At 42.7% G+C, this 20,457-nt stretch overlaps 2 protein-coding genes across 2 annotated transcripts in view; both read right to left on the bottom strand.

Moving 5' to 3' along the window:
• LOC306856321 (uncharacterized protein) overlaps nucleotides 1-20,457 on the bottom strand; it is a 1,000,538-nt gene that overhangs the window by 523,379 nt on the left and 456,702 nt on the right. The window lies entirely within an intron of this gene.
• On the bottom strand, nucleotides 2,041-18,640 carry LOC306847255 (uncharacterized protein). Its single transcript, XM_079381103.1, has 2 exons — nucleotides 17,597-18,640; nucleotides 2,041-6,004 (listed from the first exon to the last, which is right to left on the bottom strand). Exons 1-2 carry the CDS (start codon nucleotides 18,432-18,434, stop codon nucleotides 4,953-4,955), a joined length of 1,890 nt encoding a protein of 629 aa, XP_079237229.1. The 5' UTR covers nucleotides 18,435-18,640; the 3' UTR covers nucleotides 2,041-4,952.

The following is a 20,457-nucleotide window of genomic DNA, read 5'->3' as shown; positions in this document are numbered from 1 at the left end:
TTTATTAATTTGTCCAGTAGGCTATTTACTGTCATTTCATTGTTTTGGATAAATCGTGGCCAGGTTTTATTTATTTGTTTCTTGTTTAATAATGGGAAATAAATAATACAATGTGCTCACATTTTTACTAAAATTAAAGAAGGAATTAAATTTTTAATAAATGTTCAACGATTTCTTAATTCAGGCGTGTCATGTGCAGGTGTTGTCTACTGTATTTCCTGTTAAATAAGGACAGATAAAGGACGTCCATGTAGAAATTGTTATGTTTATTGTAGGAATTATTAAATGTAAATTTCAAACATTTGTATTTGTGACAAATAATGTGACACTGACATTAGCATATCCACATTGAATATGCTTCCACTTTTAATGCTCCAATACAAAGTAAACTACCTTTTCTTTATTTTATGGTAATGTAACATATCATTCAATAATATAAATAATCCTGCACACCTGTTAAATTTGTAAATTTAAAATACAGTGTAGTGTAACACAGTAAAACGTAAGCACAGGCTCATTTACTATGCTGCTTGAGTTCGTTCTGAATAACAAACGCACTAAAGGACTAAATTTGCTTCGGTGAATATGAATTATTTAACTAGTTTATCTTAGATTATAGACCAACTGCAACCAATTTCGCCAGAATGCAAAGCAAAATCTCTCATTTGTTCAGTTCACTTATTTGTTTGATAGTAATGACTGAAATTAATATAAGTTGTAATGTCAAAGATTTAAATGGCCCCCATAAACCTACTAGAACTACTGTCACGAAAAAAGGTTGACATTGCTTTGAATCAGAAAGCTCATTTGTGGAAGGATGATGTTCAAGCCAAGATGCAATAATAAATATTACGAGGTGGTCTCTTTTGCTGTGACTGACAATAAAACTAAAGGTATTTAAATATTTCCATTTAAGACAGAAATGGTGATAATCCTGACAGAACTGCCTGTACATCCCTTGTGAAAAATAATTCTCCCCATTGATAATTCTGTTTCTGCTTCAGTTGTTTGCACATTTACACACTATTTAATGCAGCACAGAGGCACATGGGAGTGCTTTAACCAGTTACAAATGCATAATGTTTTTGACATTTTAAACATAAAACACTGAATACTGATATTTAAAATTATTTAAAAAATGAAAATAGACTTTAAATGTGAAATTAAAACCGCCAGTAGGTGGCAGAAATTCACTGGTAATAAGTGAGTCATTGCGACTGAACCGAATCATTTAACGGTGGATTCATTCAGGAACGAAGCACTGTCATGTTGCTCAGAGACGCAAAACAGTGCTGTGGCTGTTTGGAATTATTTTTTAGCGGCAAAATGGAGCAAAAACTGGTAATACGGTGTCTAAAACGTAATGACGCTTTTCCACTGCATAGTACGGCACGGTACATAGCTTAGTTTTGGGATCATTCTTAATGCATTTGAATTGAATTTGAACACACTCTAAATGCACATGTTTAACACGCTTCATCACCACGTAGGCTACTGTAAGCGTGTACTTCATAGGTGTTTTGTTTGGGTTTTGCAAAATACTCGATATTGTCAAATTGCAACAATTGATATTATTGCAGACGATATATATAATCGCACACACCTAGTGGTAACTTACAAACTTTGTTTTCTGATCAGATTTGGGAGACCATCATCCTCGAAGAGCCCAGATCATCGGATGATCCATTTGAAATGACTTTGTCTGTCCCCTTTGGGGTGCTTCTGTGTGAATGTATCGCCTTTCCCTAATTGCAGTTTATGTCCACGGGGTGCACTCTGTTGTAATGTAATGTAAGGGAAATAGGTAAATTTAGCTCAAAGGGAATAATTTATGATTTGATAGGGAATATGAACAGACTCACTGTTACACGGCAGAGTCACTGAGCGATTCACTGAACGAGCCATATAACAAACTCTGCACTGGATATTAAAATTCACCAAAATATAGTGAAAACACTATTTAATAGCACAGTAACAAGATCGGCAGTTTAAGACATTAACTTGTAAGCAGAAAACACAAGATACTTCTCTTTTCAATATAAATGAGATTTTATTCATATAAACCTAAGACATAAACTAATCTAACACATGAACACACATTCACACAGGGTGCAGAAAGAGAGAAAGTGAGGAAAGGATGAGTTTAGAGAATGGAAATGTGAAATCCCAAGTTTACAGCAATATGTGCTATTGCATAGACCTGAACAACCATCAATCACTCATTTAACCTTCGCATTGAGTTTCTCAATGAGACTAAAACATTATATTAAATGCACCAGCTCAGTTAGAATCTGGAGGTTACTTGCGTTGCCATTGTGTTAAGGGATTCCTTTCTGTTGTCTTCTTTGCAGAAAGGGGTTTCCCAAGGTTGCTGATTGGCTAACAGTTCAGTGGTCGTTAGTAGTGAAGTCTTGGGCGTTGGCTGAAGTTGTGGTCTGGTTGAAGTTTGAAGCGGGTGCAGTCGGAGCTGGACTTTACAGCAAAATTAACGTTTGAACACGAAACTCAAAAGGAAAGAAAAGAAACTAAAGTAAAAGAATAAAAGGATGTAACGAGACTAGGTGGGGTTTCTTCTCATCGTGGTAGCAGCTGGCATGTAAGCCAGAGCACGCTCAAAGAGCGCTAAAAAGCAGCGTCGAAACACGATGGCAAAAGCAAAAACAAGAAGAGGCAGATTCGATGATGTCCTGAGTTTTTAAACTCGGCTTTTGGACATGTCCCAATAAGTGTCTTGAGCAATTAGATATGATCTTAGCTTGTTTCACCTCCCCATCCATAAAATCAACATGTTATCTGGTCAGTCACATGTCCCAACTTTACACGCTCTTGCAAATTATACTTTTGGATATGACTTCTATAACCAGAATATGATACATTTGACAAAGAATTAATGGAAAGAAACGTTTTAAGCACGATTTTTCGAACTCATACATACCAAACACGCATATGAATCCTTCAGCTATTCAATAGTTATTAAAAAGACATACACAATATGTGATTAAAATGATAGTCAATTGTGTGGGTTACATACATGATATGGTGCTATGCATAGAAATGATTAGTTGCTCATAAGTCCTTTTAAGATGATTTTAGGTGCATAAGAAAAAGAAAGTCTCTGTGTAGTTCTATGTAGAACAAAATACATATTCTGTGAAGACCAGAGAAAGGTTAACCCTCTGGGGCCGGCTGTATCGCCGGCGATACCAGTTAGTTAAGATCAGTGCAAAAGACACTAAAAATACTCATAATACAAATAAGTGTTATACATCAATCGAAACTGTTAAGTGTCTATTCTTTTTTGTGTACACTCACGATTACAACAAAACTTTGTGGTTTTGGGGGAAAAAGAAAACAAACAGGGTGCGCTCTCTGTCTTCTCCGTCTCCGCGATCTGTTTATAGCCTGAAGTGTCTACTTTCAAATTAAGTAAGTCATATCGAAAACAAACATGATGTGATAAAGTAATCCGTATGAAACCGACACTATGTTCAGTCTGTCCAGTCTAACTCATTATTTTTAATGAGATCCCGCCCCCTCGTGTTCACATGTAAATGATCACCACGTGACCCGCGCACGCTTGGAGACGCCAAACATAAACACAGCGTCAGTGAAGAGATCATCACGGATACTGTTCGTTTCTGGAAGAAGATGCACTGAGTAAAGGCTGGATTTCCCTAAAAATAAGAGCAAGAGTTGAAGATCCAGAAGAGAAGATCTGATGAGTAAGTAATGCTTGTTTTTTGCATTAGTTAGCGTGTTATTGTGACAAACTTGAACGCGTTTAGTTGGGTTTTTCCCAAACTACAACATGATGAATGCTACGCATCTAAGAATGTTTAATGTTCACAAATAGATTTAATAGCGTGCTAAACAATAATAAGTAGTTTCTCAGATATAAAATATCCTTTTTTAATGGTACAAAGTACATCCTTTTGTAGTTCACAGCATACGTGAGTCTATGGCTACAGAATCATAACAGCTACTATAAAATCATACATACTAGACTATATGAATCTAAAATCATAGTTTTCCCCAAAATGTAATTCCAGACTACAATGTTGGAAATTGATGGACAATTCATTGTATTTAAATTACTTTTAGCACGATGTCTAGCCTACAAGACTGATTACTCAAAAGTCTTATTCAGGACGATTTAGTGTGGCTTTTATGGCTTTATTTCAGCTACATTTTGTTCCCCAAAACTTACCACGCATAATATTATTTTTCTAAAAAATGCAAACATGTACATCCATCTTGGTCACATATTATTGTAGCATAGTTTGTGCTGAATACAAAAAAAAATACATGTTGGTCAATAGTATGGTATAAGTAGCTGAAATAAGCACAAATATCAGGGCAAGTCAAAACATCTCAAGGGCCCCAAAATCACCTCAGGCCCCAGAGGGTTAAAGGTCTCCTAAGGAATTTCAGTCTTGTGGGGGAACTAATCCAAGCAAGTCTGTAGCTCGTGATTTCTATCACAGATTTACATGTGGCGGTCACACGGTGCATCTCTTTGACCATTAATCTTGATTACTTGCCCCAAATTTGACAATCTCCTTCCTGAGTTGGAATTATTAATAAGCGTTCCTTTTGTTTTAATGTTGCAAGCTGCTCACTGACAGAGTTGGTTGGTTCGCTTGCTTCAGACGGGTTGGCGCTAAGGATCTGATTTATGACATGGTCCTGTTTTCTTGGGGCCTCTCTGTGGAATTTGCTCTTTTAGTGGTTCTAACACCAATCTGATCGATTCTTAAATGGTCTGATTCATTCTGATATCCTACATGGTGTATGTTTTTTTTTTTTTCTTTTTGAGTCATTTTGTTTCTTCTTTTTGATGTGTAGTTTTTGTATCACTGTATGTTATTTTTTTCGTGTTTGAGTTCCTTTAAATACAATAAAAAATTATTGTTCACAAACAAATGCTTCCCACATGCAGTGCAGTGATATGCTTATTCTCCAGTGTGGATCCTCTCGTGTCTTTTCAGATTTGATGACACACTGAATCTCTTGTCACAGTGTGAACACTTATAAGGTTTATCTCCAGTGTGGATCATCTCATGTGTTTTCAGGTCTCCTGACTGAATAAATCTCATGTCACAGTGTGAACACTTATAAAGTTTCTCTCCAGTGTGGATCCTCTCGTGTCTTTTCAGATTTGATGACAGGCTGAATCTCTTGTCACAGTGTGAACACTCATAAGGTTTAGCTCCAGTGTGGCTCTTCTCATGTATTTGCAGATATGATGAATTACTGAATCTCATGTCACAGTGTGAACACTTATAAAGTTTCTCTCCAGTGTGGATCCTCTCGTGTCTTTTCAGATTTGATGACACACTGAATCTCTTGTCACAGTGTGAACACTTATAAGGTTTCTCTCCAGTGTGAATCCTCTCATGTAGTTTCAGATGTGATGAATTACTGAATCTCATGTCACAGTGTGAACACTCATAAGGTTTTTCTCCAGTGTGAATCATCTCATGCTGTTTTAAACACTCTGCTGAAGTAAAAGTCCTCCCACACTCAAAGCACATGTACTCTCTCACAGCAGGATGTATTTTCTGATGTTCTTTCAAATTTTGTAGACACAAAAAACTGTTACCACACAAATTACATGAATATGGCTTCTCCTTTATATGAAATTTCAGGTGTGTTCTCAGATATGAAGCCCTCGAAAATGTTTTGCCGCATTGATCACATGTGTACAGTTTCTCTCTAGTGTGGATGTTCATGTGGCCCTTAAGGTGTGCTGATTGTGTGAAACTCTTCCCGCACTGATCACAAGTGTACGGTTTCTCTCCAGTATGAACTCTCATGTGATGCTCAAGACTTGTTTTGCGTGTGAAACTCTTTCCACACTGAGTGCAGATGAAAGATTTCTTGGCTCTTTTCATTAAATCTTTATGTTTGGTTTGAAAGGAACTCAAATGTTTTTCTCCAGTTTTGACATTTTTCTCCTCCTCTTCACTTGATTCTTCATTCTCCACTTTTTCTTCAGTCAACTCTGAAATAAAATTAAAAATGGTTCATTTACAGTAACTTGTAAAAAGCTGAGAAATGTGAACATAAAAGTTAACCCTGATGTAACAGCGGAGGGCTCCAGACTAACATGTGAGAGCAGCTCCCCTAAGTTCTACAGATGGTGGCACCAGAAGTAGATTTGGTAGCGCTGGGTAGAGGCCTGCACAGGCCTAAAATACAGGACCGACGCCTTGTCATATAATTCTTACCCTATTCTGACACGAGCCCGTGTTTTTTTCCCCTTCTCCCAAAACAGCTTATACTACTGTTTCAGATAATGAATTAGTTTTGTTTTGTATGTAATTGCAAAGTAATTAAAAGCATTTTTTGTTCGTTAACCCCCTGGGGTCGAAGCCTGCTATAGTATTCTTTATGACTGCAAAAAGAACTAAAAATACTCTGTCAGTTTTGATCGTACAGATAAGAATAAGGTATCGTCTGAAACTGCAAAGGGTCTACTTTTATTTGTCTATAGTCATAATAACAACGTAACAATGTGCTTTTCTAAAATAAAGAAAATAAACGGGGTGCGTTCTCTGCTGTCTAGGTCTCTGTCACCTCTCTTCAGAGACACCTAAAAATAAAACAACCTGAATCTCCGTGAATACTTGCCTCAAAGTAGAGGGTGACACGGGAGTGAATTTTCAAACCTCTCCCATCCCACTCCCACAAAAAAAATCCCGTCCCATCCCAATCCCATAAAAAAACTGGGGGGAAATCCCGTCCCGTCCCAATCCCAGAAGAATGACTCCCATTCCCTCCCACTCCCGTGTTGTTGTTGTTGTTTTTTTTTTTTTGGCTGGAATCTGTCAGTTACAGTAAAAAAAAATGCAGTACAGATCACAGCATGCCCAGCTTAGTTGAATAAAAATCCTAAATGTAATTTATTTTATTGAACTGAGAGTCATCTTAACAATGCACAGTGTGTTTCATGTTGAATTTTATGCAAATCATCCATCCATCCATCCATCCATACACGCACACACACACATTATATAAGGAAGGAAGAAATTGTCGGTTGCCTCGAGAGGGCTGCTTTGCATGTGTGACGCTGAAGGCCACTCGTGCCTGAGTCTGAAAAGTACTTAATCAGTTGTCTACAAGTCTTGCAGCTGGCGTATGGCGTTTTCACGCCATCTTTCTCAACACGTAAAATTTTTTTAGTTATTTCAGACCGCCCAGAAATATCCGTGAGCACAACTGACGTATTATTTTCAGACAGTAGTCGTTGCAGTGTAGCTTTCACGTCTGCCTCCATTTTGGTTATGATTTTCGCGGCTAAAAAGTGCGTGAAGAAGCCTACTTCTTCTCTACCATTATTGGTGGTTGGCACTGTCGCCACCAACTGTTACGGGTGTGTGGAGCACGCCATTCACTTAACCCTCTAAGCGCCAAAGTCGCAAAATTGCGACAAGACGTCATACTTCATGAAATGGGCTGTAGTTCCTAATCTGGTGTAATGGCTCATTTGTATTCCCTTCCACTAGATGGCAGACATGTAGTACTTCGATTCTAGACCAAAATTGTTCGAGGAAATAGCAGAGTAAGTGAGCTATCGTGCCATTGATGCGGAAGCAATTCAGTTCATAGCGTCTGAGTAAATTGTGAGATTTGTGAGAGAAAATCGTCAAACGGCTAATAAAATGTTGTACTGTGAGGATGTGTTGCAAATGTCATTTGCCGATTCTGACTCTGAAGGGGAATATTTGCCTTTTGGAAATGACGATCGGCCGTCTAATGATCGCGCTTCTCCGGGTACATCTTTTCCGCGCAATGGTGCCGCTGCGCAAGCGCGATCGTTCACAAAGCACAAACAAGTGATCATTTCAACACTTTGCCCAACGGGGATGGGGGTGGCAGGGGTGGACGTGGTCTTAGTGTCCATAGGAGAGCTGTTTCTCTCTGATAATCGGCCAGATTGCGCTGTTTGTTCTGATCGCGCGCGCTCCAAGTGCCGCCGGCAGACAGTACAGGTGCAGTCAGTTTGGGGTAGGTCTGTGCGCTGTGCCATGCAATGAGAGGTACCATACTCTCAAGAACTATAAACTGTCACATAGATACCTGATTGGGCAGATAGCTGGTCAACTGATCAAAAAATAGGCACATGTATTTTACTATGGCACAGTAATATAGTAATAATTTACTACTTTCTTCTGTTTTACTGTTGATTTCCTCTTTTCCTGATCATTTGGAATGAGGATAAAAAGACAAAAAAACAACAACAACATGCAAATAAGTTCAAACATCCATTCAATATCTATTATTTCCTGAATATTACTGATGAACTTATCAAAAAGTAGGCTACTGTTCACATGCGTTTTACTACTATATAGTATAGTAATATAGTAATAATTTAGTACTTTCTCCTGTTTTATTGTTGGTTTCCTCTTTTCTGATTATTTGGAATGAGGAGAAAAAGACAAAAAAAAACAAACATAAAAATCAAACATCAATTCAATATCTACTATTTCCTAAATATTATGAATTTCAAGAGGGGCGCCCCTGATGACGTCATAATATGCAAATTAGATGAGTATATTTACACCCCACATAAACTTTCGGTCATGCCCAACATTTTTCTAATTTACAGTAGATCTCTATCTTTAAGCCATTTCAAGCCACAAGCTTTTGAAATCTTGATGTCAAAATCCAGCATTTTTTCCAAAAAACCCTGGCGCCTAAAGGGTTAACCGGCTACCCCAAAGCAAACAGGAGGAGAGCATAAAGAGACAGGACAACTAGTATTGAGTTCAAAATTAGTTTATTTATTTAAAAGGTATATTTCTGTATAGTTATAGTTATCATAGTGTTATTACGATTCCCGGTCCCGCCCACTCCCGCTTACATTTTTTCCAGTCCCGTCCCAATCACGTTATTAATAGTGATTTTGTTTCCCATCCCGTGGGATTCCCGAAAAAATGTCAGCCTCTAGTAATGTCAGCCTCTAGTAATTAGAAATATATGTATAGAAAGCTTGAAATGTCTACTTTTAAATGAAGTCACTGTAATGGGACTGTCGGACACAAAGGTAAGTGGTTCAAGTGGCAAAGTTTATTGACAGGTTTGGTGAACACACAGCAATGGTGGAAGACGTGGAAAAGGGTGAGTAGTGAATCTCCGTGAGCTTTGTGATCGTTCGTCAAGGATTCTAACCGTCCCTTCTTTCCTTGCAGGTCCGTAGTAAACAGGAGTATCCGAGCGCTTGGGGAAGATGGCTTTCGCCAGGAGCTGGATCCTGAGGGTGAAGAGGATGAAGAGGAACAGGGCAGAAGGTAAGTAAGACAGGTAGGGAATTTCAGGTAGAATACTCAGCCAAGCGCTTCGTACGAGGTCTTTCCTTGTAGTCACAACAGCATGTTACTTTACTTCAAGATCGGACGATCAAGTGAGCTGAGGGAAGTGCTTTTATGAGTGCAGGATGATGACGGTGACGATGATCAGGTGAGCATGATGATTAATGAGGAACAGGTGAAAGTGATCAGTGAAGGTGAAGACGGGCCATTCTGTGACATTACCTCCCCCTCCCGGACGGCGCGTCCCGCGACGTAACAACAATACCGGGGAGGGGGGGCGGGCGTCCTGGAGGCTGGAGCAGAACCTGGACAGGACAGGGAAGCCTCCAGGGCGGATCAGGAGTCTTGGGAGGCCATGGCGGATCAGGAGCCTTGGGAGACCATGTCAGGACTGGAAATTCGGGAGGCCATGGCGGAACTGGAGACTTGGGAATCCATGGTGGATCCGGAGCCTTAGGAGGCCATGGCAGGACTGGAGATTCGGGAGACCATGGCGGATCAGGGTCCTCGGGCGACCATGGCGGATCTGGGTCCTCGGGCGGTCTTGGCGGATCGGGATCCTCGGACGGCCATGGTGGATCGGGGTCCTCGGGAGGCCATGATGGATCTGGGTCCTTGGACGACCATGGCGGATCAGGGTCCTCGGGCGGCCTTGGCGGGTCGGGGTCCTCGGACGGCCCTGGTGGATCGGGGTCCTTTGTGGCCTTGGCCTTTGGCCTGGCCACACAAACTGCGGCTATATGGCCCCCCCCCCAAAATTTCCTTGGGAAAGTTCCCCTCTGGGGGCCACATTGGAGGAGAGGGCTCTAGAGGGCGCTCTGGAGGAGCGGGCACTTGGGGGCGCTCTGGAGGAGCGGGCACTTGGGGGCGCTCTGGAGGAGCGGGCACTTGGGGGCGCACGGGAGGTGCGGAGCTGGACGGAACCAGCGGAGACGAAGGAGAGCTGGACGGGACCAGCGTAGATGCAGGAGGGCGCTCTTGCAGAGCGGACTCCTGAGGGCGCTCTTGCAGCGCCGACACTTGAGGGCGCTCTTGCAGCGCAGACACTTGAGGGCGCACGGGAGGCACGAAGCTGGATAGAACCAGCGGAGACGAAGGAGAGCTGGACGGGACCAGCGGAGACGCAGGAGGGCGCTCTTGCAGCGCGGACTCTTGAGGGCGCTCTTGCAGCGCGGACACTTGAGGGCGCTCTTGCAGCGCGGACACTTGAGGGCGCTCTTGCAGCGCGGACACTTGAGGGCGCTCTTGCAGCGCGGACACTTGAGGGCGCTCTTGCAGCGCGGATTCAAAGGGGCGCTCTTGTAGCGCGGACATTAGAGGGCGCACGGGAGGCGCGGGGCTGGACGGGACCAGCGGGAACTCAGGTGGGCTGGACGGGACCAGCGGGAACTCAGGTGGGCTGGACGGGACCAGCGGGAACTCAGGTGGGCTGGACGGGACCAGCGGGAACTCAGGACGGCTGGACGGGACCAGCGGGAACTCAGGACGGCTGGACGGGACCAGCGGGAACTCAGGACGGCTGGACGGGACCAGCGGGAACTCAGGTGGGCACTTGCGAGGTGCCGGAATTGGTGGGCTCAGACGAGGAGCAGGCACAGGAAGGCACTGGCGAGGAGCTGGCACTGGAGGGCGCCTGCGAGGAGCAGGTACTGGATGACACTGGCGAGGAGCAGGCACTGGATGGCACTGGCGAGGATCAGGCACTGGAGGGAATGTCATGCCCTCAAACTCAATTAAAATCCCTACCGGCACCTGTTTTTCCTTCCTCGGTGGTTCAGGGTGAACCGTTATAGGCGGCGGGATCCTCTCCAGCGCGGACGGCGCAACGTTCATCGCCCCTTGCGGCGGAATCCTCCTCGCCGTGGGCGGAACATTCATCGCCGTGTACGGCGGAATCCTCTTCGTCGCGGACGGCGCAACGTTCATCGCCCTTCGCGGCGGAATCCTCTTCGCCGTGGGCGGAACATTCATCGCCGTCTCAGGCGGAGCGAATTTCTCTTGGGCGGGGGGTAAGGGCGAGCGGCGAATGGCGACCCGTTCTCCCCAAAACGGGTGGCCTGGGTAAGCCGCGACAGGCCGCCCGACATCCCACGCTGCACGGGCAGGGGCGAGCCGCGAACGGCGGCGTGAACCCCCGCAAACGACGGGAACCAGCTCAAGCATTTCGAGCGGCTATCTCGTCTTCGGTTGTAGGTCCGATCTTCTGTAATGGGACTGTCGGACACAAAGGTAAGTGGTTCAAGTGGCAAAGTTTATTGACAGGTTTGGTGAACACACAGCAATGGTGGAAGACGTGGAAAAGGGTGAGTAGTGAATCTCCGTGAGCTTTGTGATCGTTCGTCAAGGATTCTAACCGTCCCTTCTTTCCTTGCAGGTCCGTAGTAAACAGGAGTATCCGAGCGCTTGGGGAAGATGGCTTTCGCCAGGAGCTGGATCCTGAGGGTGAAGAGGATGAAGAGGAACAGGGCAGAAGGTAAGTAAGACAGGTAGGGAATTTCAGGTAGAATACTCAGCCAAGCGCTTCGTACGAGGTCTTTCCTTGTAGTCACAACAGCATGTTACTTTACTTCAAGATCGGACGATCAAGTGAGCTGAGGGAAGTGCTTTTATGAGTGCAGGATGATGACGGTGACGATGATCAGGTGAGCATGATGATTAATGAGGAACAGGTGAAAGTGATCAGTGAAGGTGAAGACGGGCCATTCTGTGACAGTCACATCCAAAACAAATATTATGTTTTGAAGTAATCCGTATGAAACCAATGCGATATCTAGTTTTCCAAATTTACCAAATCATTATATCTAATGAGATCATGCCCACGAGCCGATCGCGCTTTTCAACATAAAGTTCACTGGCATATGCATCCTTTTTGTTATGTATCTAAGGTATCAGATTAATATCATAGGAAGTGTCATAGATGTTACGGTACCGTGGTTGTAGTATAAAAAGCGCTCGACCAAGGCATAAACAAAAGGAGTAGTCTTTAATAGACAGCATCAACACACGTTTGACAATTGTTAACTTATGAACAGACACAAACCAAGGGAAAACTCAGGACTTATAAAGGGGCTGGAACAAACGAGAAAACAAGATAATTAAATCAAACACAGGTGACGGGGATGATAGATAATTAACTAATGACAGGAACTAAAACAGGAAGAACCAAATATGGGCAAAAGGGAAACTAAACAGAAACAGATACGTTACAGTATCTCCCCCTCCCGGAAGGTACGTCCCGCACCGTAACAGTAACATCGGGGAGGGGGGGTGGGCGTCCTGGAGGCTGGAGCAGGGTCAGGACAGGACAGGGAAGCCTCCAGGGCGGATCAGGAGACTCGGGAGGCCATGGCGGAACTGGAGACTCGGGACGCCATGGCGGATCGAGGTCCTTGGGCGGCCATGGCGGATCGGGGTCCTTTGTGGCCTTGGCCCTTGACCTGGCCACACAGGCTGAGACTATATGCCCCCCCCCCCCCCCCCAAAAAAAAATTTCTTTGGGAACGTTCCCCTCTGGCGGCCATACTGGAGGAGCAGGTTCATGGGAACGCTCAGGAGGAGAGGGCTCTTGGGGGCGCTCTGGAGGAGCGGGCACTAGAGGGCGCTCTTGCAGCGCGGACACTGGAGGATCGTGAACAGCACTCCTGGCCGTGACTTGAGAACTGGATTCTCGGGATTCGGGATTGGCACTCCTGGCCGTGACATGAGAACTGGATTCTCGGAGATCGGGATCGGCACTCCTGGCTGTGACATGAGAACTGGATTCTCGGGGATCGGCACTCCTGGCCGTGATTTGAGATCTGGATTCTCGGGGGCGCTCTGAAAGCACGGATTCAGAGGGGCGCTCTTGTAGCGCGGAGCTGGATGGAACCAGCGGAGACGAAGTAGAGCTAATAAATAAATAATTTTAATAAAGTTCAAATTGTTTTCAGTTTACACATCTGATAGTTTACGTTTACATTAGTGTGTGTTCATTTTAAAACACATCATCACTTCTAGGTTGTTAAAGACTTCAAGAAATTTAAAATCTTCATCCACTATCATAAGTGGGTGTTTTATTTTCTTTCACCATATGTTTTATTGTTATTAAATTCTGGTGTAGTATGTCTAATTATTTGAATGCATAAAAAAACTTAGTTTATTTAAATTTATTCTTAAAATAGCCTAATGAAAGGTTTTATTTTTCCTCAGAAATTCTGTGTTCTGTATCTGGTTTTCAAATGAAGACATAAAACATTAATTTTCAATAATTTAAAGATAAATTAAATTAAAGTTTATTTATTTTGGCAAACAAAGGGGTTTACTATTAAAATAAAAAAATTGAATAACTGTTGTGTGATCATTACTAAAAAAATAAAAATAAAGTTTTAATAATTTTAATAGTAGCCTAGTAGTATGTACTGTCCGCTGAACAATATTAATATATTTCTGCCGCAGTGTCTTCCAAGTTAAACCGAACTTTTATTTTGACGGGTTGCCTGGAATACCTTTACAGTTCTGTGTGTATATGATATGACGTTAGTTTTACTCGAATCAAACGGTAAAATGCTCATTAAGTGATTCTCACAGCAGTTCTGGAGATGTTGTTCATGTGTTTATGTCCTCATTTAGTTAGGCGGCAGATGCTGAAATCACCGCAAGCGTCACGCGAGCTTCAGTCTGTGTGTAGTAAACAAACCGCGCGATATAGAGAGCGGACTGTTCCGTCCTGTCTGTTCAGTTTCGTGGGGTCTGGTCTACTCGTTACTCCCCGGTGTTCCTGTCTGTGTCTTGCCCTGCCTTGATGTCATAAGTAAAGACATATTTGAGTTTACATCCTCGTCTGCGTATTCCTGTGTCCTCCTCGTGTGTGCACCGTGACAGAAGACCAGACCTAAACAGTAAGCGGTGCCCCTTCACTTCGTTTTATTTTTCGTTTTCAAAAAGTCTTTTGTTTGTTCCTGTTTTGTCTGTCCTTCGCGGCATGGAAGTCGCCGCTCGGCATCCCGCCTTAGCCCACTGCAAGTCCGCGTGGGAGTTCGGCGGGATCACCGCGAGTCCGCTGGCCGCGAGCCCTCCAGCCCGCCGATCGCGGGAGATATCAGCCGCTGCCCGCAGCTATCCCAAGCCTGCCGCTCACTCCAGCCCGCCGTTCGCGGGAGATCACGCCGCTTCCCGCGGCTCACCCAAGCCTGCCGGTCCGCCTCTGACTCAAGCCCACCGGATTGCCGCTGACTCAAGCCCACCGGATTGCCGCTGACTCAAGCCTGCCGCCTCTGACCCTATCCCCGTGGATCAAGTCCACACGTCACGGCCAGGAGTGCCGTGTGTATGTCTCTTTGTGCCCACAGGAACATTTTAAACTTACCATGTCATGTCTTGTCTTGTCCATGGAGACTCGTCTGGGGCAGGCGGCTCCTTGAGTTGTGGCCATGGAGGCCAGTCGCAGCCGCTTGCCCCCCCTGTCGCAGAAGTGGAGGAGGTTGCTGAGGGACCCTGTGAGGGCCCCTGACTCCTCGTCATGCCCAGAGGAAGCCTCAGCTTCCTAGCCAGCCCAGGAGGGCTTCTGGTTCCTGTGGGATGTCCTGTCGTGTTTGTCTGACCCTGGAGGGTTTCCTGTCTTGTCTTGTACTGTCTTGTTTGTCTAGCCCCGGAGGACTCCTGATACCCCCTGGATTCCCCAAGGAAATTTTGGGGGGGGGGTAGTAGAGCTCTGGGTGGAGTGGGCGGGCCGAAGAAGGATGCCACGGCCACAAGTACCACCTGCCATGGCCTCCTGAGCTCCCTGCTCCGCCATGGCCTCTAGAGCTCCCAGCCCTGCCATGGGTCCTGTCTGTCTGTTCCGCCCACCCCCCCTCCCCGATGGAACTGTTAAGGCTCGGGACGAGCCTTTCGGGAGGGGGGAGTTATGTCAGTCCTCTGTCGTGTCTGTCATGTGTTCCCGCCTCATGTTTCCTTATTTGGTTTGTTTCCTGTCCTTGTTAAATGTTATCATTAGTTAATTCTTGTCCAGCCGTGTTCGTCTCGTTATCTATGATTATCCCCTATATATTAGTCCTGTCTGTTCAGTTTCGTGTGGTCTGGTCTACTCGTTACTCCCCGGTGTTTGATGTCTGTGGTTTGCCCTGCCTTGTCTTGCCCTGCCTTGATGTTATCAGTAAAGACTATTATTTAAAGTTATATCCTCGTCTGCGTGTTCCTGGTTCCTCCCTCGTGTGTGCACCGTGACAGTATCAAAATCTTGAAAAAATAAGCCGTATTTTCTAGCAACACTGAAACCACGCCCACTCGCGGGAAATCGGCCAACTCTCTCAACTGTCTTCCTCTAGCAGCTTAATTTAAATTAGGAGACCGAGCTCAGTTGTTTTGTAAATTATCGCAACCAGGTATTAACGTGACGAAGTCATAGCTAGCTAGCAAACTGTAGGCTGTAGTAACTAACGGTAATGACAGTAACTCACAATGAAGCAGACGAACCACTGATGCTAATGCGCTCTAGTTATTACAGTGTTTACCGTGTTTTAGAGCAGGACTTGAATTTCGTCGTGGGTTTGCGACTATTAATAATTATTATTCTACTCATTCCCACAGGTTCTGTGCTTATAACTCGATGACAGATGACGCAATGTATCATTTGCACGTGCTTTTGAGTCGTGCTCATTTAAAATGAAAAAGAACTCACTCACGCGCTCTCTTATTGACCGTTTTCTGTGAGCCCACAGATCGCGATAAAGTGAGTGACAGCTTTTCAAGATTATTAAGGGAGTTTGCAAATGCGATATTGATTTGATTCAACAGTTCAATAAACAATAAGTTAATATTAAGTGACTTACGTTGTCTGAATATAACACTACTGCCTGATTTTGTGCCATTTCATCAAGGAAAATAGTTCCAAATAAAGTAACAGCTGAGTTGCTGCGCACAGACACAAGCACACTGTCCCCCGGTTTCACAGACAAGGCTTAAGCCTAGCCCTAGACTAAAATGTAGCCCAAGTCTGAGCCGTTTCAACTGAAAGAAACTTGCACTGCCTGATCTTACAATATATCAGTGCTTTTGTTTTGTGTCAAGATGCACACCAGTTTTTTTATTCTAAGCAAGTTTATAAAAATTTCTTAAATGTCCTAATTGAACTACGGCCTAATCCTGGTTTAGTCTAAGCCTTTCAGTATCTGTGAAACCGGGCCTGGATGTTTATATTTCAACAAATGACAACTATAATTGAATCCCTGGAAGGTTGAACAGTTTTGTAGCATTTTAAAATGCTGGTTTAATGTAGAAAGACAGTGATGCTAAAAGACACGCAGATGAGGCCAGAATATTAACTTGTTTAAGTGTTTTCCTCCCTTTAGAAAATCGTAATGAAGAAAACGCTCATGCATTTAAAAGTTCATATTTTGGGTTCATCAGTTTTTCTGCAGATACTATGCTTTATTAGTAAGGATGTGTACAGATTTTGGTCTTTTAATATCACTCTCGTTGTACATAAAGCATTCTTTATATGAGACGTGTGAACTTGACGTGTAAACGTGCTTATGTGCGTATCTGCACGTAGTATATCCTTTACAATTTTTGTCTTTATAACTGTCATGGTGCATTAAGCCACATGAAGCATTATTTGTGTTAAGCGTATCAATATCTCTGTTCAAGTTTGCTAATTCACAAGCCGAGTGAGAGTCATACTCACGAAGGTGATGTTAATTATTAAACCAAACAAAATGAAAACTTTGCAGCAATACGATTCTTTTATTGAGTGACAGACAGTGGGTTTAATCGGTGACATTATTAATAGATTTACTATCCCTTTTTACTTCTCGTCATCTCTGTGACCTGCTTCCCCTGGGGTTTTTACAGAGAAAAGGTGAAAAATACACTGCAGTGTCTCTCAGAACGAGTACTGAAGTTTCTTTTGCAATTCTCCATGCAGCATGAATGACAAACAGTGGTGACATTTTCCACAATCAGGACAGAAAGCGTCCGCTTCACATTCTCTGTAGCACCAGATCACAACAGAAGTCATTTAAAGTTACCTTTGCTCTAGAACATTGCTCTGTTCTTAAACAAACTAAATAGCCTTATGTTATTTATCTTATTTACACGCCAGCATGTCATTTCTCTCTCTACATGGCATGGCAGAGATCCACCCTGATATTCCTATATAGCTACATTACCTGAAGCTACTTGATAGCTCATGGCAAAATTATAATTACACAATGTGCAAAATGCAAGATTTTTTAAAGCTTTGTAAGCCTAATGTAACATTACCACAAACAGTTATTAAAGATCAATGAAGAATAAACACCAACCTTCTGGTTCCTCGTGTTTTATAATGAAGGGTTCTGCTTCCTCCTGTTTTATTCTGAAGGGTTCTGGTTCCTCGTGTTTTATTATTAAGGGTTCTGGTTCCTCTCGATTTATTCTGAAGGGTTCTGGTTCCTCTCGATTTATTCTGAAGGGTTCTGGTTCCTCTCGATTTATTCTGAAGGCTTCTGGTTCCTCTCGTTTTATTATGAAGGGTTCTGGTTCCTCTCGATTTATTCTGAAGGGTTCTGGTTCCTCTCGATTTATTCTGAAGGGTTCTGGTTCCTCTCGATTTATTCTGAAGGCTTCTGGTTCCTCTCGTTTTATTATGAAGGGTTCTGGTTCCTCTCGTTTTATTATGAAGGGTTCTGGTTCCTCTCGTTTTATTCTGAAGGGTTCTGGTTCCTCCTGTTTTATTATGAAGGGTTCTGGTTCCTCTCGATTTATTATGAAGGGTTCTGGTTCCTCTCGTTTTATTATGAAGGGTTCTGGTTCCTCTCGTTTTATTCTGAAGGGTTCTGGTTCCTCTCGTTTTATTCTGAAGGGTTCTGGTTCCTCCTGTTTTATTATGAAGGGTTCTGGTTCCTCTCGTTTTATTATGAAGGGTTCTGGTTCCTCCTGTTTTATTATGAAGGGTTCTGGTTCCTCTTGATTTATTATGAAGGGTTCTGGTTCCTCTTGTTTTATTATGAAGGGTTCTGGTTCCTCTTGATTTATTCTACAGGTTTCTGGTTCCGCCTGTTTTATTAAGAAGGGTTCTGGTTCCTCTTGTTTTATTATCCTCGGTTCTGGTTCTGGTTCCTCGTGTTTTATTCTCATGTTCTCCTCTTTAACAAACACCATCTTCACAGCAGATCTCAGTTCAGCTGATTCTCCTCCAGATATTCCTGCTTGCTTCAACACTGAGTCACGACTGTGATGATCAGAACATTACAGGTTTACTGAGCTGATTCAAACCCTGTATTCCTCTGTTTACAGAAACAACATTTCTAACTGTTTGTATCCCGACAGAACAACAGAGATCATGGTGAAACTGAACTTCTTCCTCTGAGGTTTAATAGTGTTTGGAAAACAAACGAATGTGTTTTAGCGCCGCCTGCTGGACTGGAGGGAATGGATTTTTTTAATTATTATTATCTGCACAAATAAATGAAAAGAACTTTAGATGATAGACTCTTATAGATGGTATTTGATCAGCATCAACAGTATTCGTGTGTGAGGAGTAGAGGAGAAAAAGGAGTGAATTATTACTAAAAAATATCAATGAAAATCACACAACAGTCGCAGCATGTAAAGATGGAATTAAGAGCAATGAAAACACGTGACAACAACAAGATGTAAGCTAATAATAATAATAATAACTAAATCCAAGCACCACATCTCGGCCAGATTACGGGGTCTGCAGGGGTTTTGGGGCCCTGGAGAAGTTTTACATGCCCTGACATTTGTGTTTTTCTGTATCTTTTTTCAGTGACATATTAACGGCTAAAGTTTCATCAGTACAAACTGGGCTACAATAATATGTGAGCATAGTTTTACTTCACCACATTTCATAAAACATAGTTAAAACAGTGTTTGAATTGTGTCAAAGCTCTTGGGGGTCTCCCTGGACCTACCTATCCACCCCCCACATTCCCCAACCCTTTTACAACCATTAAATAACAATAATAATAAAAAAAATACATTTAACTTTATTTACTCTTTTTTATTTTATTTTTGTGTACATTTCAAACCACATTTTTTTTTTATTTTGCACATTTCTATTAATGTTAATGTACAAAAAAAACAAAAAACACAATCCTTTAACACTTTGCATTCAGAACTAATATTGGAAATGAACATGCTATCTACTCTTTCTGTCTTTCTACCAAAGTAAGCATACCACAGGTGTATTTTTCTCTTGGATTATAAAGCACTTTCTCGTCCTTTTTCTGTATTTTTGTCTTTCTAAGAAGCACCGGAATCATAACCATACAGAGAGGCATTTCTAAAGAACGAGGAATATCATTTGAAGGTACAAAATGAAGAGAGAAATCTCATTGTGCCACTTTTCACAGCAGTTTTTAACTGTGACTAAGGATTAACTTCATATGGCATTGTTGATGATCTTAAAATGCTTTGTTTGTGTCTTGTCAAGGCCAGAAGAGACCAGGAAAGGTGTACGTCTCAAGTAGCGATATCTTCTAGAAGGTTTGTTTTTAATTATTATTTTTTGTAGTTTTTTCATTTAACATATCAGTGATAGTCCTCTGCAATTTGCTTGTTTTTTTCAGAGTGGAACAAGCATTGAGGAGCATATTCAAGCCCCGTCTCCTGGCTTGAATTATTCAGTTCACCAGTACTTCAGTTTTGATCAGCATGCCATTCCATGCAAGTCAATCTCTTCTCTTGATACCTGAGATACTCACTCTCATGTCGTTCCAAACCTGTAAGACTTTCGTTCATCTTCAAACCACCAATGAAGATATTTTAATGAAATCTGAGAGATTTCTGTCCTTACATTGAGAGTCCACGCAACTAGCACATTCAAGGCCCGGAAAGGTAGTAATGACATCATTAAAGTAATGCATGTGACTCCCACTGGTTTAACCTTCATTTTATGCATGCATTCACAAAATGTCTGCTTTAGTTTCAAACAAAACACTCATCTGTCATCATGCTCTCGTGTATGCTTCTCAGGGATTAATATTTTCATAAAGTGGTAAAAAAAATCAAATGTTTCCCTTGTGCTGCTTAGCTAGGTGGTTCAACAGCTTCTGTACTGAATATAGTGATGTATTGTCATTTAATGCAGACGTGATGTAATTGTGTATGTTTCTTGAGCATGACAGTTTTGATCAATATTCTGATTCTGCTTATCGATTCT

Source organism: Barbus barbus, assembly GCF_936440315.1.
Source record: "Barbus barbus genome assembly, chromosome: 3".
Lineage (NCBI taxonomy): Eukaryota > Metazoa > Chordata > Actinopteri > Cypriniformes > Cyprinidae > Barbus > Barbus barbus.
This window is presented reverse-complemented; position numbering and strand designations above follow the sequence as displayed.

Coding starts and splice junctions, on each gene's coding strand:
- LOC306847255 (XM_079381103.1), bottom strand. CDS start 18,434: ATGGTGTTTGTTAAAGAGGAGAACATGAGAATAAAACACGAGGAACCA. Junction 6,005..17,596: donor AAAACACGAGGAACCAGAAG/GTTGGTGTTTAT, acceptor ATTTTATTTCAG/AGTTGACTGAAGAAAAAGTG.